Consider the following 18874-nt stretch of genomic DNA (forward strand, 5'->3'; position numbering starts at 1 on the left):
TTGAGTTTTATCAGCTCGCTTTGTGAGGGAAAACGCCGCCACTGTGTGCAAGCTTCACACCGACCAGGCCCAGGAGCTGCTCCCAGGCAGCAGTAAGAGGGAAAAATGTGCCAGCCTGTGCTGGAAAAAAGTGAATTTAATTTCCTCTGACCTCACATGAGTCACTAAAAATGAAATATGCAGCGTGATGAATTTTTAGGAGCGCATAGTTTAACTTTTAAGGAGAAGGAAAAAAAAATTACTTCAGAAAGAAAAGTCTGATTTAATCACGTTAAACCTCTTTCTGGCCTAAATAATCCTAAACAAATACTAAAGTGCTGCATTCAAGTGCGCATTGTGGTGTTAAAGTTGCACTTTCAGCTTTGTATGCCAAGTTTTCTTCATCTTTTCCCACAAATTTATTTATTGCATATCATCACCAAATATTAATTCCATGTCTTTGCTGTCTTTGCTTGGATCTCCACAGTGGAGCTGGAGGAATAGGCAAACACTCCCCGAGAGAAAACGATTTGACTAAGCTGGCTCTTTTATTCTTAGATCTTCTAAACGACTAAGCATTTTGTAATCGCGCAGAATCCTCATGTCAGAAGCTGCTGACACATTAACAGCCAGCAATGTAAAGTTCTATTGTTGTTTATTCGCATGCTATCCTTGGGAGACTTCAATTTAATCAAAAAGAAAATGTGAAGGCGAGTTCAGAAACTTTTTATTCATTTTTTTCATGCCATCCGCGATCTTGATGTTGCGAACAATTGGAGGAGGCGTCTGTCCTCGGGGTCAGCGTTTGGTTGAAATTGAGTGAAATAACGAGTAGCCCACCCTCTCATATAACAACAACCCCCTCCCCCGTCCTCCTTTTCGCCCTCCCCCTCACCCCCCTCCACTCCTGCATCATACTGGAGACCCCGTTGAGAGGATCTTTTTCTCTCTATAAAGAGAAGATGCAGCCCGAGCGCCTTTAAGATGATCACCGGGATTTACTGCGCGCCTCGCTGCTCTCTGAACTCCTGCTTCGCCGAACTCATCTTCCGGACTGCAAAGGCACTGAAAAGCCTTCACTTCCCGGACTGAGGGATATTTGAATGACGCGGGATTCCCCAGTGCGCTCCTCTGAGTCACCGGAGACCCGAATGTGAGCGTCAGCTCTGCGCTGTAGTCCAGAGTTTGCGCGTCGTCGCCTCTCGGCACAGTTTGTGTTGCAGGTGCGCGGAGGAGTGCGAGGACCGATGGCTGCACTGGCGATCCAGAGGACTGATAACTTTTTACACACCTTTTTGCAGGTTTGTTGTCGGATTTGGTATTTGACACGACGCGCAGGGATGAAAATACTATCTCTAAAACCGATTAATAGGCTTATTGCGATTCAATTAATTACCTTATTGCTTATAGCGATTTAATTAATTACCCGGACATCTTGATTTTGCTTAACATGAAGAAAATGCTAAGTTGCTCAAGTTTTTCAATGTGTATTAAAACCTTTTAGCCAGAGTGAATACAATTTTTCTTTTTCTTCCTAATTTGCATTGATGTTACTTTTTAGATGAACGTTTTTAGAATAGAAAAATATTTGTATTTATCTCTGCAGGACAGGACGCCCAGCTCCTCTCCAGAGGGAGCGCCCAGCGCCCTCTCCTTTCTGGCCACCACCTGCAGTCAGGCCTGGCAGGTGGGGGGCACCATGGGCTCGGAGGGAGCTCAGTTCCCCTACGAGGGCGCCGTCAGCTCCACGTCAGGGATGTTTCAGCTCTGGAGCAACGACATGGCGCCCGGCGCCGCTCTCAGCACGCACCAGATGACCTTCACCGTGCCCAAGGTGCAGTTCCCCGGACACATGCAGTCCAGCCTGCACCACCACCACCACACCCACCATCACCACCACGAGCTGCCTCTCACCCCGCCAGCCGAGACTCCCTCTTCCTACTCGTTTGAACTGTCTCCTGTAAAAGTGTTGTCCTCCCAGCCGCAGTCCAACACCTCCCACTACTACCCTCAGCATAACGGCGTGGGGCAAAACTTTCCTGGCTTCCTCCAAAACTCCTCGGCCAGGCAACACCTGCCCTCAGGCCACCTGGAGGATGGCCAGCAATGGTGGAGTCTGCCCCAAACCAACACCACCCCATCCAACCACCCCTTCTCCCTAGGAAGGCAGCTTGTTTTGGGCCACCAGCCCCAGATTGCTGCTCTCCTCCAGGGCACCTCCAAAGGTCTGCTGAGCTCCACACGCCGCTGCCGCCGCTGCAAGTGCCCCAACTGCCAGGCGAATGGCGGCGGCTTGGAGTTCGGAAAGAAGAGACTTCACGTCTGCCACATTCCCGATTGCGGGAAAGTGTACAAGAAGACCTCTCACCTGAAGGCGCATCTGCGCTGGCACGCCGGGGAGCGGCCCTTCATCTGCAACTGGCTCTTCTGCGGCAAGAGCTTCACCCGCTCAGATGAGCTGCAGCGGCACCTCCGCACGCACACCGGAGAGAAACGTTTCGGCTGCCAGCAGTGCGGCAAGAGGTTCATGAGGAGCGACCACCTCTCCAAGCACGTCAAGACCCACCAGACCCGAAAGAGTCGGTCTGGGCCACCTTCGCACAGCACGGACCCTCTGCTCAGCAATATCAAGAGAGAGTAATCACGAGCCATCGATGTTGATCGGTCCCTGGACGGACTGGGACTCGCTGCCATGGGTTTGCACTAACGGAGAAAGCAGTTTCCGAAATATCGCCTGTGGTCCAAGTGCTATTTTGGACTTTGTGTTGTACTATAAAAAACTAACTGGAATCATTTTCAAATGAAAGCGTTGTGTGTTGTTTAAGGTGGAGCACCTTTAAAGAATACTTGAAGCCTTTTTTCAGTAATATATGTTTCAGATTTCTGCTGGAGCAAAACTATTTAATAAAGTAGGCTACATCTAAATTTTCACTAAAAAAATTCCAAAAAATGATGTTTTTTTTTTCAATCTCACATTTTGTAAATACTTTGTGTTGCAGACATCAGGAAAATTCCTGAGAATTTATCTTAATGTGAGGTTCGCTGATCAGGTTTAGGATTTATTTTAAGCCCCCACAACGGGAGAATAATTCTACTGTGGTTGATTTTAAATTTTTAATCCCAAACAAAAGCGATTATATATCCTTTGGGGTTTGGATCTTGGAAATAAATGCTGGAATGGAGATTAATCCAATCTAAAAATGAGCAAAAGTTTTAAATGTAAATTCTGTATAAACATCTTGACCAGTTTTAAACAGGACTTCGACCGCATGTAAATTTGAATAAAGGCTGTTTTGCTGAAACTATCAGGCTGCTTCCAGTTCCATTTCTTACAACACGACGGCTGATTGTGAAGTCAATCATTTAATACATGTGCGAATATGAGCTGCACCTGGGACTCCTAAAGCTCTAACATTGTATTTATATGATAATTTGTTTGCCTTCAGACAACAATGGCCACTCATTGTGCTGCTGGTGTGAAGGAAGAAGCTCCTTAAGAAGCTCCGACATGGTGGGCTGTTCAAAGATTTTCACACCTCGGGGTTAATAGCCAAACCATTGATGGGGCTGTTTGTCGCACTCTCTGCAATCAAGTTCACAGTCATGTGGCTTTTAATGAGTGTTTTCTTTCTCACAATGGCTAAGATTGAGTCAACAGATGCAGCGCAGGGCACTGGGGAGGAATTCCCTGTGAATGGGACCCCTGTTGTTCAGACCCCCTCAGTGGTGACAGGAACTCCCTTTGATTTTGCACCCTTGTGAAAGTTAATACCCCCCTCACCCCCTCTGTCCCGGAGCTCCATATATCACAGCGGCGCTACGATCGGCTCGGCTTTACTGCCCAGAATGGGTCTTTTTATTCCGAGGCCAGCCAACCAGATGTCAGCTCATCCAGGGGTTCCTTCTGCTTTGTTTTAATCCTTTTTGAAATTTAAGCGAAGGGAACGCCACGGAGAGGAGAAGGTGTTACCTTTCTCTATCTGCAGCAAGTCCCAGGAACGCTGAGAGAAGCTCGTTTAGAGCAATCGCGCTTAAGAATTTGCAGGAAGGTGGAAAATAAGGAAGCGAATGTGTAAAATAAAGGAAGCTACTAGGTCGATCACTACTGACGTGGGGCAACATGTGCACCCTTATCAGGAGGATGTGACTCTAAAATCTCAGCACCATGATTAAAGCAATCCCAGAACACCACCCAGAAAATGCTTTTTTTTTAAAAAACAATATTTATAATAAAAATGTGAGTCAGTATCTCCTCACAGAACCAAAACAGACATCAAAACATGCAGAAAATTGCAGAATTGGTGGATACGACTTCTATACCTTAATGAGACAACGGCTCTGAAATATCGGAGTTTAAGCACTCCCAGGAAAAAAAGTTCTCCTGTAGGTGAGGCCGCTGAAAGGTCACGTGTTTGACCCCTGTTCGAGGTCCCACAGCTTTGCCACACTTTCACTAAATACCACCATTCAAATTTTAAAATGTAGCCATCAGGGTCCAGATCCACCATGTCAGAACCTGGCCTACGACTACAGGTGCCCCAGGGGCATTTGCTTGAGGCAGTGAATTAAATGACACTTAACACTGGAGATTCCACTGGCCTCATAATTGGCCCAGTGGCTTCACATCTGGGGAAGTACAGCCGCTCTGAATCCCCACCCAAAGACCTCCCTGCACCTGGACTTTTTAACTGGATTTTTATGCAACAGTTGCAACAGCACAGGTGTCGTTTTCTCTGCCGTCGGCACTCACCTTGTTGCTGTTACTCAACCTGCCTGTAAGGTCTGGCTGGGAGGACCCTGCTATTTCTGCCTGTACATGGCTTCGCCACATACGTAGTGGAACTCAGGAAGGTTTTATAGTTAGTTGTTGTATAACTACTATATAGGCTTCAGAAACAAGAACTTGTTGTGTCTAATGAGAGGAAAAGCAATTGGTCCTATTTAGTGGCAGTTATTGTCATGATAGCCTAGATAGCATGCTAGAACACTCAGCATTAGATATTTTGATATAAAGTGTTTATAATGTGGATTTATGCTTGTCCTAACATCAACTTTTACATTTGTCTTTTAATTTCAGAGGAGGAGGTCACTCATATTTTTGCAGAACACCTGTAAGTTCCTCCTCATTGTTCTTTTAATCCACATTAAAATTACAAACTCACATAGTTGATGCACAGTTTTTTGGGGTTTGTTTGTTTTTTTGAACAACACTTTTATTTGATATGGTACAACAGTTCCTGCTCGGTCAAACATGGCATTAACTGACCCGCGCTCAGTTTAACGTGTCATTTCTTTTGGTTCTATGGTGACATTGTTTTGGGGCCAAAGTGCCCAAACAGTAATTTGCATGAAAACATACCAGTTTAGGATAACTGCAGACAGACCCTGTAAAACAAATCCCACCGTCCTTGTAACATCGTGTTGTTTTCCGGGGAGATTATGAAACACTTTTCATCCCATTGAGAGAAACCTGATCTTTGGTACAGCTGTGTGAGCCAACTCGACTGCAGGTGGAAGCCTTTTGGGGACCCCTACTGGCCACAAACGAGAAGTAACCTGATAGTGAGAAAACGGATCCCTTGTCTTTATATACAACCGATGTTATCCTCTCTACTGAGATATTTACACGCTTAACTAGAGTGCTGAGTTGTAGGCTTCAGTTTTTGGCACTTAAAAAAAATCTGGGTACATTGTTTTAACTAATTTGAAATTGAATAATTCTAAACATACATTAAACATTTGTTTGGCTGCTGCCATGCCAGCTTGAGCCACTTTAATGTTCTGTATCAGGAGTTAAGTGTATTCTGAGGGACCTCGTGCCCACAGAGAACCTCCAGGGGGTCCCGGTGAGCCCTTTTTCGTCCAGATCAAACAGCCAGACCAGTCAAACAGAATAAGATAGCACACAGGAAACCTCAGCGCTGAGGCGAGGAAAGATTGTTTTTTTCCACTTTCGGTTAAAATTCGAGGTTTTTTTTCCTCCTTTGTCAAGTGTTTTCTGCAAACGCAGCGGTCAGCAGGGGAATGACAGAACGTATTCACGTGGATGTTCTCCTCGCACACGGGGCATTGGAATCGTGAGCGAGGAGCCGCTGCCGCTCACACACGCACACATTCAGGCACACTTGTAGCTCCAGTGACCGCCCCAATGAGGAATGGATTTCTGCATCAAACTGACCCCCCGTGGAAGAGAGGCGCTCTTAACAAACTCGCAGAAAGGCTGAAAGCAGAAGTTGTCCTTTTGTCATGATGGTTATTGAGTGCTTCCTATACACACTTTGGAAACGTTCAGTTTTTTGGATGGCACAGTAAATAAAGAAAGTTGTCTTAAAGCTGCAGTTCAGAATTCCTTCATAAATCCCTCCAGGTTCCTTCATTTTCCTCAGGGAAACACATTTGAACCAGGTAACAGTCCAGCCTAGGGCAGAAGGACACATGACGCTGCTTGAACCAGGCCTCAGCGGCTGGCCCTCCGACCCAGTCGAGCTGTGGTATCAGAGTTCATAGGTCATCCTCGGCTAGCTGGGTCAGGTTGCTGGGACGGCGTCCAACTGAGGGGCCTGACAACGGGGCCTGGTTGCCACCTTCCATGGCTTGTCCTCGGCGGCCCCCCTCGCCTGCTCTTTGCTGCAGACATACAGCAGATGTTTATCACACGTGCGAAAGTTTTATTTGTTAATTTCTGGTATTTTCTGAGTTGTAGGTTTCAATGGGTTCTAATTTGTAACTGCTAAGTCAAAGAAGTGGAGACGACAGATCTGAAATATTTCGACGTCGTCCATTTACTTTGTAGACCACTAGGGGGAGATATCACTCTATAACACAAAAAAGGTTCAAACGTTTTCAATTAAAAGAAACGCATTCAGTTTAAACCAGAACATTTAAATCCCTGTTTGATGTTGAATAATAGCACATTAATTTCCATTTTGGTCTGATTCCTGAGGCTCCACATTTTTTTCCCCACTAACGTTTTTGAATAATTGCTGTGGTAATTCAGAGCTCAGCTACCTGCAGTGTGACCACGCTTTAAACAGAACAGAGAGGCACATAAACAGCTGTACCTCTAAATGTTTGCATGCGTGGTTTGTGACCTTTACCTGTGCACTTTGTGCGGTGGGTGTGTACAACCCATTTGACACAGCTTGATCAGTGAAACCTAGCTGGACTTGAGACGGAGAAAGGCCGTGGGAGTCAGCGGGCCACGGCCCCGCCACGGCCGGCTGCGGATGGAAACGACACTTAGATCCACCCTGTTGCTCTAACAATTCAATTTGTGGGCTAGAGAGACACTTACATTTCGCGGGGAGAACGCGTCACTGGCTCCTTGAGCCTGCCCTTGGCTGGGCAGGTAAAGCGCGGGCAGGGAGGTGTTGTGAGACTGAAGAGAGGGCAGCTTGTGTCGATCGATAGAGGCGGAGGAGTGGGGCCGAAGGGCGCTGGCAGCATACAGAGGGGGTCTCATGCTGCGGCCCAGGCTATTGGACTTGCTCTCTCGCCGCTGGTACTCAATGGGCGACTGTAAGGCTGACAAACACAGAGGAGCAACAACGACTCTTGTAACTATCTATATAAAAGTTTTGGGGTTTTAAAGTCAACCTTGGTTCCTCACCATTGAGGAAGTTGCGCTGGGATTCCAGGATCTGCCCCACGTCGTTGATCCAGGCCCTGCAGGTCTCAGGGGACGAGGCCAGCAACTGGAAGCGCACCACGCTCCCGTTGGGGTTCCGTGATGTCAGCACAAAGCGGGCGTCGTCACCGTCTATGGCGGGCTCCACCCCCAGACAGCTCACCTGGAACGCAGCACATCTGACTAGCATCTGTGAGGCACTCGGGCCGCAGAGCGGCTCGTAAAATACCTCAGTGACACACGCAAGGCTATAAAAGATGTCTGCCACGGGATTGTGTAACAGACGGTTCGAGCAAGCGTTTGTTGTATAACTCATAACCTTGGCAGCATTTTTTGATGTGTCTTTTGTTCGGATATCAGACGCTCACCTTGATGCTGCTCTTAAAGATGTATCCTGGGACAGAGAAACCTTTCTTCTTGTCAATGGGTTCGCTGAAGATCACCAGCTGCTCAAAGAGAAAGACCCGTCGCTCTTTCGCTCGCGACATGAAGCTGCTGTCTTGCTCTGTGACAGTGAAGGTGTCTTGTTGGAGTAGTTTGCCCAGGGCTGTGATCTTTCCCTGGAATCACAGCCGGAATTAACACAAAGAAACCTGAATGTGGTTAGCGTGTGCCAAACAACTAGCATGGCATTTTATTGAGGCTGATTCAAATTCCCAACATTACCTCAAAACCCTGTAGCCTGCCCACATTCATCATGTCATTGCAGCGTTTAGGAACAAAACACATCACTTCCACCGCTTTCTGCTCGCAAAACAAACGGCAACATTTGGTCAGGATGACTTTTAAAAAGCAAGGATGATTTTTTTTGTGTGTTTTTGCACTTGGACACCCACCTCCAACTCCTCCGTGTCCATCCCGGCTTTCGTGTAATACTTCAGGAAGTCCTGCTCAAATAAACACAGCATGGTCACCACAGCATTCCAGGTTTACTGCGCGGAGTACCACGTGGACATCTGGAAAATATTTACGAGTGCCAGGCCCACCTTTCATTTGTGCGCCAAAGGGCAGAGTTTTATATTTAGGCAGCATTTTAATGCCACGGATCCCATTTTTACAACCTTCTTCAAAAGCCTCTAATGTATAATGTCTGTATCCTGCTGTAAGAATGAGAAACTCATTATATAATTTGCTGGTTCCACTCCTGCTGGAAAGTAGCCTGAACAGACGTCACACCCACCACACAGACAAGCGCGTCTTTCCAGAGGAGCACATGTGCGTTCTCATGCATGTGAGCATGTTCACCTGTGTGTATGTGTGTGTGCGCGTGGGTGATGGTGGTGCGACCGACAACAAATGCACTTTGGGTTTCACCTTGAGCAGCAGCTGGTACTTCATGATCCTCTGGACGGGCTTGATGAGCAGGTCATTGAGCTGCAGCCTGTGGCCCAGCTCCAGCCGTAAATCCTGACAAGACGACAACAACCGTTTAAATCACCCCATAAATGGGGGATAACGCCAGTTCATTTGGGAATATATGGCATTGTTTATTTGTTTCGTCAGTGGTGATGTGTCGGGAATAGAGAAACTGCAATCTGAATAATAAATGGACACATTAAAAGCAGCCATGTATAATATATTATAAGGGAATAGACAAACATTTATAACATCCTGAATGGTGCATTAGGAGCAGCACTGAGTAGCAGGTGGCTCCGGTGGAAAGCCTGGACACCGTTTCAACTCACAAAGGCTCAGTATACATAACCCAAAACTAGTGACATATGTTGATACAAGTATTGGTAGAACTATGCAAAAAAAATGACTTTTGGTTAGCGGTTGGTTAAAGTTGTTGTTTGGGCTCCATTTAAATGTTCATAGCTGCCAACTTGAAATATTCAGGTGATTCACAAAGTGAGTTGGCTTCCACAGCACCAGCTGGCGCAGATTAATGATCGATAAGTGTGATCAACAAAAAAAATACTCACCTCGAAGAAGGTCTCAATGTACTCTGAGACGATGTGCTCGGATTTGGGCTTGTTCTGACAGTAAACAACGTACATATGCAGGCGCCTCTCCTGCAATCCACAAAGGGACAACCCATTAAAAACATTCTGACTCAAAAAAAAAAAAATCGATCGTAAATAAAGCAAAAATAAGAATGTGTCCTGTAAACATGATTGGCCGGCACCTCCTGTGATTACATTAGCGGCGGGGTGCCGATGTGCTGAGTCCTCCTGCACATGGGTGCCGGGTTATGTATAATTCACCCAGGTTGCCCTGACTGTAACCAGATCCTTGAGAGCCTGTTGATTTAAGACTGTACCTAGCAACAAGCACAGCGCTGTAACCTAGAAACCAGTGAGCTTCTCCTCCTGAATATGGACATCGTGCAGAGGACGCGTGTGCGCATTCATGCAGCGTCACTGCTTTTAGAGCTTTCCTGTGTTGAAGCTGTTGCACATTGGCAACGCGTTGAAAGCAGATAAGCCTCTCTGCTTTTCATTAAGGCAGCCTTCGCACTCCGCTTGTTTACACCGTTTCACACTATGCTCAGATTAGTTATGGGTTTCTTTATTCTCCAGAAGGCTTTTAAGATGATTAACTAGCCGGCTGATCCTGATTGGGTTCTTTCAAACAGCTACAGGCAGAATAAAGGAATAAAAGCCCAGATGTTATTTAATGTTCAGACAAAATAAAAGTGAATTTCTGAACCTGCTGAGTGTAATAAGTCCTATCCACCAAAACAGGAAGGAATTGTCCCTTTCTACGTAACTGTATCTGACCTGCAAGTGTCACCGGGCTTCATTTTCATGTAACAGTTGCCATGTTGGTGGAAAATAATATCAAGTCTGAAGTGAACCTTTGTAGTTTTGTTCTTATTCTTGCTCACTTTTCTAGCTGTTTTTTCCCTGACTGTTTCCTGAGCAGTCTGACCCAGACTGGAACTCGGCCAATGTGTCATTTGGATGTGTGTGTGTGTGTGTGTGTGAGAGAGAGAGAGAGAGAGAGAGAGAGAGAGAGAGAGAGAGAGAGAGAGAGAGAGAGAGAGAAAACCAGGCCTGGTATGAGACGTATCAGTAACAAAGACACTGATGGAGGACAGACGCTGGTGGTTGAGAGAGAAGAGGAGTACGCTCCAGAATACACAGGAGCTGTGCCTGTTTTCTTAGTGCTGTTTACCCTCGTGCCAAACACAAGGAAGGAGACCCAGACACTTCCCATGTGTGTGTGTGTGTGTGTGTGTGTGTGTGTGTGTGTGTGTGTGTGTGTTTTAGGACGCTCACATGCTTGATGAAGAGCTGAGCCAGTCTTTCTGGCTCTGCCACACACTTCTCCAGCTCTCCCAGGAAGTAGCTGGAGGAAAGAAAACACACACACACACACACACACACACACACACACACACACACACACACACACACAATCAGCCCACTAAAAAGGAAGTTCCAATTTGACCTATTGTTCTTCTGTCCAAACACAACAGTCAATTCCAATTTCTTGTTTGTCTTTGGCTCTGAATGCCAGTGTTGCAAATATAGAACATTCCACTTTTTCCTGATTTACCAGTCTTACACACAATTGTATTGGAAGTAACATGCAAAGCAAACAGAAGTGAACATTTAGAAGAAAACCTTTATAAAAAGTGAATGATCCTAATTTTTGCTTCCACCTTTTCTATCCAACATTTTCTTTTTTATAAAAACACACGGTAAGAGTAGTTTAATCAATAATTTAACCCCAGACTGCACACAGTTATTGCTGGGACCAATTCTCTTTTGGTTCATTCATTTTTAACAGTGTCTCCTTGAGCAAAGCACGGCCCACGGAATCAGGAAGATGATGCAGGTGAAAATGCAAGAAGGAGTATTTTAGTGTCACAATGCAGCAATTACAGAGAATTCTTTTTTTTTTTTTTAAAGCTGGTGGAAATGGGCACAGATGAGCAGATGTTAGCTGTGTCACGAGGCATTTAATATCTGAATAATATCCCAATAATTTACTTTTGCTGCAGAAAAGGAACAAGAGAAATGTGTTCTTTGAAAGAAATATTTGCTTGCTTGTTGAGATAAATCACGCCCACTTTGACCACTCTGGACATTTTAGGATTGTCCCCCAAATCTGAGCCCCCAAGTGGATGTTACAGTAATATAATTAATAAATGATTTAACACTTTTGGGATATTCATTCATTTATTTCAAAGAACCAGACTTACTCTTTATGCCAGTCATAAATTTGGTGGATATTCCCGAACACAATCTTGTCTTTTCCCTTCATGTCCTCTGGTATATTTCTGGAGCCCATGGTGCCCATATAGCCCTGCAAGAAAGGGACACATCCACGTCTACAAATATCCCAACATGCTGCATCAATCACATGAGCTATTACAGAGCTTCTATTAACTTTGAGATGGCAACAATTCTTCTCCCAACCGAAATATCTCCAGCTATTTAAGGCACCAGGAGATGAATCACCATGCAACCCAATACTCTTGAAGCTAATCATTCACCAAATTTGAGTAAGATGGAGTGGAGGCAGACTGAAGAATGGAGGAAAGTGGATGTAAGGATTCCTAACTAAGTTCTTTCTGCTGCCAGAGTGGATTGTGTTTGTGTTTCTTAGCTGGCAGACTGTGAGGTTTACCTCCACGATAAGCCCTAGGTCTGCCACATAGTGCTTCTCAGTCTCAATAAGCTCCTTCAGTACGTACCTGCAATGATACGAAACAGGGAAAGATTAGCGTAAGGGGCGGCATTAAGGTCTATTTTCGCAGTCTGCACACATGAAACATTCCACTTCATTAAACCAACATGACAGGCTCTTATTTTATTCATCTTGTCATGTTAGGTGCATGTCTGCCGCCGAAGTCAGCGGCCAAATCCTTTGATGGCTTAATCTGTGCCTGCGTCAGGTGATGTTGTCGTGATGCCGTATCAGTAACGGTCAAATAGGCCAAAACACATACATGCTTTTCTCTAAGGCACTTCTTCTCTCCTCCTCAGAGTCGGCCACAGATGACCATTGGCTGGAAGTGTCATCCATCAAGACAGAGCCTCCGTCATCAGGCAGAGCTGTTGTCATCTGAGCGTCCTGAACCGACAGAGACAGACAGAGAGGCTTTTTACAGCTGGAGCCCCTGTGTTGTGGATGATTACTGGGCTAAAACATGCTAAGATTAAAGGAGGGATTGAAAACTGCAAGAGAGCTGGTAATGACTCTGGTTGCCAGCGTGACCAGCGAGAGCAGAGAGACATGATGAACAAAGATCGAGCGATAAGAAGATTCAAATTCAGATAGTCACCGTTAATGATCCATGCTGAGGGCATCAGCCAGGGATAGATAGAGAGAGAGACATTAAAAGATAAAGACTTAAAGGATCTGCAGACGTAAGAGATGACAAATAACTCCGCCGAGGTTCCTGATGGAGCCACTGCTCCAGATGAGACCATGAACGCGCCTGCCGCATCCTGCTGGCAACGACATCATATTTCTGATTTATGGGAAGCAATAAAGACATTTCCATGTCTCGCCACCTGTGGATTCAAACATGGGCCGTGGCAGCGCACTGTTTCCATCCGAGGGATTGCTGGATCGGTTGCGTCACGTGACTACGCACTTCCTTTGCTTCTAATTGCATGTTCCCACAGTGGAGTTGGACCCTGATCACCTGTAAGGCTGCAACTCCACATACGCTCTGCGCCTGCATCTCAGCCCATTGTTATTTTGAAGAGGACCTCGGGGCAAAAATCTGGTCAAATTAAAACGAACACCTCTGAACTCATACGTCTCCTGCCAGTGTCGAGCCTTGAGCTGAAAACCTTGGCTGCGTTAATCCTCGCTCCTGCTGTCTGCAAATAGAAACTCGCATGGGACACAAGGCTACGCTGATCTAATCGATTGTGCTCATGTGTTAAACGCATGACCTTCCGCTCATGCTTTTTCCTGGAATTGATATCACTTCCTTTGAGGGTCCTGGTGCAAATTTAGATTCAGTATGCAAAATGTAGCAACACAAGCGAAGAAGCAAACCAGAGCTTCTGCCTGCCACAGGTAACCTATTTCGAGGTCTTAACACCCTTCCCCCCCCAATCTCTGGATATTTTTAGAGTTGTTGTTCACCCTTTTTCTTTTAAGGTCATTCACTTTCCTCACCACTAAGCAAACACGCAGCCACAGCTGTCCATCTTCACCTCGATCCATGTGTTTAATTGTCCCAGCCAAGCAGAGCCTCCCCACCTTAAACACACACACACACACACAGACCTTATCCCTCAGACCCATCCGACCAGTTGCTGCATGATGGGGAAATAAATAGATGGGATGGACAGGCGTATAAGCAAATGGAAAAAGTCACAGAATGTTCTCGCTTTCCTTCACTTGTTCACCTGCCATCGCTATGATAAACTGATCCGTCTTTGCAAGCTCCAAACTCTCCTGTGTTTGAAAGGGAGAGGAAAACAACAGAAGAGATAAAGCAAAATCAGCATTCAGGACTTGAGCAGAGAGGCGTGGAGGCTCCAGTAAGACCTTCAGCTCCACAACTTGTCTGCCCCCTTAGGACTGCTTCAGCCGGGCTGACAGGTCTCCGTGGCTCCCTGATCACTTCCAGATGTGCTGTGGCAAAGCCCACAGGACACAACCCCCCCCCCTCCGCGAGCTCCGCTGCAACTTTTTCACTTTTCACTTTTTCTCTCAGAAGCCGACAACAAAGTGACACGAGTTTTGAAAAATGTACAGAACCTAAATCAAGTACATGTTTAAGATTTCCAGCTCAATAAGAACCTACTCTTCAGGCTTTGTGCTTCTTTGGGGATTAAGAACACATCAAATGTTATAAATCAACAGATCTGAAGCAATAACTAAGGGATTTACACAAGTGGGAGTGTTAATTTTATGGCTTTGGTTTCAGAAATAAATTAACTGGGAAAATGGATCCAACTGAAAGCATAATTTAAAGGTCTTGGCAACTCTCCAGACCACAACACAAAAGTGGAGAGGCTGAAATTTGACAACATTATTGCCAAAGTCGCAAATCTCCGACAATGACTCCTTTTTATCTGTAATGGAAGAAAACTGACAGCAGGAACCCCAGAGAGGCGATGGATGAATGCATCGACCCGCCTTTGTATTTGTCATCCCATCCTTTTCCTGAACTGTCTCATTCTGTCCAGATTGGTCGGGGGGGAAAGATTGGGGGTGGGGGAGGTGGTGGTAGGGTAGATGACCTCAGAACTCTGATGTAATCATTAAGGGCTTCTAATGTGTTGTTGAGACAGAACTTAAGAATCCAGTCCTCAGGCATCGATTCACCATCAAGAGATGAAACACATTAATCCTCCCCCTGCTCACACTGGCGCTGGTGGATCACGCGGCTGCTCAGGTGAATCAGGTGAAAGATGTCATCTCTCCTTCAGATCACTCCTTGTTTTCTCCTCCTGTCAAGCCTTTACGTTAAGTGTGAGTCACAGATCACAGAGGCTGCCGTTAAAACGTCCTCCATCGATCTGACCTGGAGCATCGGATTCACTTACACCATCTGCACATGCAGACTTGTGCTCCACTTATCTCTGTTGCAGCTATGTTTGGGGGTGGGGGGTGGGGGTGCATCTATGTGCATTTGTTTTGCTTTGCAACAACAACACAATAGCTGGATTTACTGATTTTTTTGTCATATTTCCTGCTTTACCGATATATAAATGTTTTTGACAGAGGCAGTAAAGCAATGAGGGTTTTCTGTTGGGGGGGGCAGGCAGACCTGAGTGTTCGGCAGTGATGTGCAGCCAATCAGAGAGTCGGTTATGTAGCTGGGGGACTGTAGCGTAGCCGGTGACAGGTCCTCGGGGCTTGCCAAGCCATCTCTCCACTCCTGGAACACAGGCGTGCACACAGTCAGACAAACAGCCAGAACACTGTAGGACCATGACATAAAATGTTCCCGTGATAGAGTTACTAACACTCAGTAAAGCAGGAAAGACAGGTCAGAACAACCAGTGAAAAATGCTAATCTTCTTCTGCTGAGAGGCTTTGACGGCTCTTTCATTTCTAGGCTTTTGTCTTCAGGAACTTTTCAACTCTGGATCAGGTTGAGCCTATGTCACCGACTGGTTAATGTGCCGAATTTAGGCTTGGGACCAAGAAACGACTTCAGCCAGCAAATTTTGTAATTAATAACAGAATAATGAGCAGCGTGTGAAACTGCTTGTGACTGTTGCCACTGTTGCCTCATGAAACATCATCTAATAAATACCAGCATCACGTCATACTGGTTTATAATGGTCCTCAAGCATCTCACCAGTTCTCTGTGGGTGATGGACAGGATGGTATGAGTCTCATCGCCTCTGGGGGGGCTGCCCAGGTCCTGGCTGTCCTGGCTGTGACTGTGGGATGGAAGGGGAGGAGGTTTCCCATCGGGCTTGCGAGACTGGCGCTCTCCTTTAGCCGTGGCTCCGGCACTGAGTTTGCGGACGGGGTTCGTGAGCCACTTCTTCAAGGTGCTCACAGAGCGCTTGGATCCCGGGGAGCTGGGGGCTGAACTGCCCGATGCTTGTGGGGGCAGTGACACAACAGAGGTGGAGATGCTTCCTTCACTTCCTGCTGCTGAGTATGAGTCTAGGGACAGAAAGAGGAAAAAGAAAAGGAGAATTTAGAAGAACCCTGAATATTTGAGCAGTAAAACCAATAATATCTCTGCAGAGCTACTATTTCCTTAAGATGTTCTTAAAATGATTTAGACAGGACAAATGGAATCTAGATAAACTCCTCATCTCTGTTGTCGGTCTCGGTGGACAGTAAGTAAAGTGTCAAGTTCGGGTTAATCTGAGTACATGAGAGTCCCGGAGAGATTAGCAAGTCACTCAGACCGAGGAATCACAAACAGGAACGTGCGACAGGAACGTTTCAGGTCCAGAATAGAATTCTGGATTCTGTTCTAGTCAATAACCGGAGGGGGAAAAAGTGTGTTAGACAAACTGCAGTTGTAATATTACTATACAGAGAATCGCAGGAGAAGCTGACGGGCGACAATTTATGTGAAAATATGACCAGTTGCTGGCTGTCGGCCAGCTGGTTCAGTGTGGTGTCAGGAGGACATGGGAAGTGGGCTTTGGGGGGTGGGGAGAAACCGGACATCCACTTTAATCCTTTGTGGAGAAGATCCTTGCCTGGGACTATTTGTTTGTTTTGTCTCGGCCTCCTTTTTCATCCCGCGTTTTCCGCTGAACACTGCTGGACTTCCTCGGCCGAGGTCCTCCTCCATCTCTGGAGCGTTTTATCTCGGCTAAGTTATGCCTCCCATCAACATTTAGACCTTTACCTGATCTCTGACCCTTTACCACAACTGGGGCCCAGATGGAGAGGTGCTCTCTGCGCCAACACTTCACAGCTGGTGCACATTAGCATCTTTTTCTTAAGGCAGCCACAGTGATTCTCAAAGAAATCTAGATTTAAAGCCACTAAATCAGGTGTTGGACCACTGTGTGTTTGTTTACAAGAGGATGAGGCTGACCTCCTTTTGGCGTTCCCAGTGTGAACTACTGTGGAATATCTTATCATCGCAGGGTCATAGCACTCAACGGTGAAGCTTAAGGCTGCAGGAAACACAGCGAGACAGTTCGGCCCATTTCAGTGTCCTCATAGCCTGAATAAACTCACAAACCTCCGGGTTCATGTGTGACATGATACAGCTTTTCTACACTTCCACCACTGAATTACTTTCCTGCAGAAACAAGCAATAGCAGAGTGTGTGTGTGTGTGTGTGTGTGTGTGTGTGTGTGTCTGTGTGTCTGTGTGTGTGTGTGTGTGTGTGTGTGTGTGTGTGTGTGTGTGTGTGTGTGTGTGTGTGTGTGTGTACCAGTTTTTCTATATATGTGGTTTCCACAAATAGGGACGTACTCTTAGCTCCACAACTCTAACTGCCTAAAACATGTAGCTTTACAGGTTTACGGGTTTGCATCTGATGGCTCTAGTATCAAAAATAAATAGGTCAAATATAGTTGCAATCCCTACAATCTGCATGTGTGTTCCCATTTTGGCCAAAGACAAAGACTCCAGATGACCAAACCCAGCAGGGGATTAATGGAAAATCTGAACAATGCTGAAGGGGTCCGGAGAATGTAAGAACATAAAAAAAACAGCAGTTGGGGTTCAGGGATTTGTCCTTTGTAAAATGTCTTGACGATGAAACGCTTGAAGCATCTGAAAGCTATTAAGTTGGTGCTGTCACACACCCTGAGGCTAAGCGTGCAGCATCACCCAGGTCCCCTACTGTACAGCAGTGGGAGGATGTAAAAACTGATGCTGAGCACATGTGATAACCTGAACCCCAGCTCCAAACAAGAGCCAGGTCTGGGAGGGGGGGTTCTGCTCCAGCTGGGCCAGGGTCTGGAGGTCACTCTGCATAGATGCAATCTGTAACCATGCTTCTAACCCGCTCCAGACACTGACACGCTGTGACCCAGAGGAAATTAAAACGTGCAGACAGCAACACAGCTTCCTGGAGTATGTCTCATGATGGCACACTGTACTGGTTTACACAACACCCAGGGCTTGTAATTTATTGATTTCATAAGGTTGTTTTAATGGAATTTATGCAGTTCGCCCACTCTTGCTTCTGCATTTTTCAGTCCATTTTACTGGTTTTCATCGCTCTCCGCATCGTCGAGACCTGAACCAGAGTCTTTATTTCTCCACATTAAAGCAGCAAAACGATAAAGCACTGAGGAAGATAATAAGCTTTCCTTCAGAGGAACGTTCCATCACTCTGAGTACGTGCGGCAAGATGAGAGTTTGATGGTATTATACACACCCCCACATTGAAAACTGGGAGCAAAACAATCCCACTCGCAGATCTGTGTCTGCTGCATGCTAATGGTGCCCAGTGATATTCAACTCCATAAAGGAGCTACATAGAAAGGATTGCTCACTTTGTTAGTATAACTTGTTTATCTGCTTGTGGTAATGTAATTCTTTCATATATATATAAAGTTCAGCCATAATTAAGAAAAACTTTCTGGTAAAAATACATCAAAACCGTGAGCTAAAACAGATCCAATTCCAGTTTTAGTTCCAATTCGAACTGATCAACTCTACTCAAAAGCTCAAACCTTTACTTTTAGTGCACTTAAATGGGTAAATTAATTTTCACTAACCCAATTTTCCAAGAACAAGCAAAAAAAAAAAAATCTGCAAATTGCATGACACAGTTTTGAGTCATGTGGAAATCAGAAAACATCTGATGCAATATTCTCATCATGAGGGTCACAAAGGTTTGGATTGTGGATGTTAGGCTGGATATGATTAAATAACGAGCGTGTTTCCTGCTAATTAGCATGT

The 18874-nt window shown here is 45.8% G+C and overlaps 2 protein-coding genes across 3 annotated transcripts in view; one reads left to right on the forward strand and one right to left on the reverse strand.

The window, feature by feature from the left end:
• The first annotated feature begins 904 nt into the window (after positions 1–904).
• sp5l (Sp5 transcription factor-like) lies at positions 905–3287 on the forward strand. The gene is made up of 2 exons (XM_057040556.1): positions 905–1280; positions 1586–3287. Exons 1-2 carry the CDS (start codon positions 1227–1229, stop codon positions 2618–2620), a joined length of 1089 nt encoding a protein of 362 aa, XP_056896536.1. The 5' UTR covers positions 905–1226; the 3' UTR covers positions 2621–3287.
• Positions 3288–5028: 1741 nt separating this feature from the next.
• Positions 5029–18874, reverse strand: part of arhgef25a (Rho guanine nucleotide exchange factor (GEF) 25a) — a 31386-nt gene continuing 17540 nt past the window's right edge. For both annotated transcript variants that reach the window (XM_057040541.1, XM_057040542.1), the window contains 15 exons: positions 15837–16153; positions 15300–15410; positions 12510–12634; positions 12188–12254; positions 11760–11863; positions 10831–10900; positions 9532–9621; positions 8921–9013; positions 8443–8493; positions 8273–8350; positions 7975–8166; positions 7589–7769; positions 7274–7503; positions 7077–7199; positions 5029–6606 (listed from right to left, as the gene is read on the reverse strand). In XM_057040541.1, coding sequence (XP_056896521.1) covers positions 6481–6606; positions 7077–7199; positions 7274–7503; positions 7589–7769; positions 7975–8166; positions 8273–8350; positions 8443–8493; positions 8921–9013; positions 9532–9621; positions 10831–10900; positions 11760–11863; positions 12188–12254; positions 12510–12634; positions 15300–15410; positions 15837–16153 — 1958 coding nt within the window. In that variant the 3' untranslated portion in view covers positions 5029–6480. The remainder of the gene's footprint in view (positions 6607–7076; positions 7200–7273; positions 7504–7588; positions 7770–7974; positions 8167–8272; positions 8351–8442; positions 8494–8920; positions 9014–9531; positions 9622–10830; positions 10901–11759; positions 11864–12187; positions 12255–12509; positions 12635–15299; positions 15411–15836; positions 16154–18874) is intronic.

Source organism: Takifugu flavidus, chromosome 8 (assembly GCF_003711565.1).
Source record: "Takifugu flavidus isolate HTHZ2018 chromosome 8, ASM371156v2, whole genome shotgun sequence".
NCBI classification, from domain to species: domain Eukaryota; kingdom Metazoa; phylum Chordata; class Actinopteri; order Tetraodontiformes; family Tetraodontidae; genus Takifugu; species Takifugu flavidus.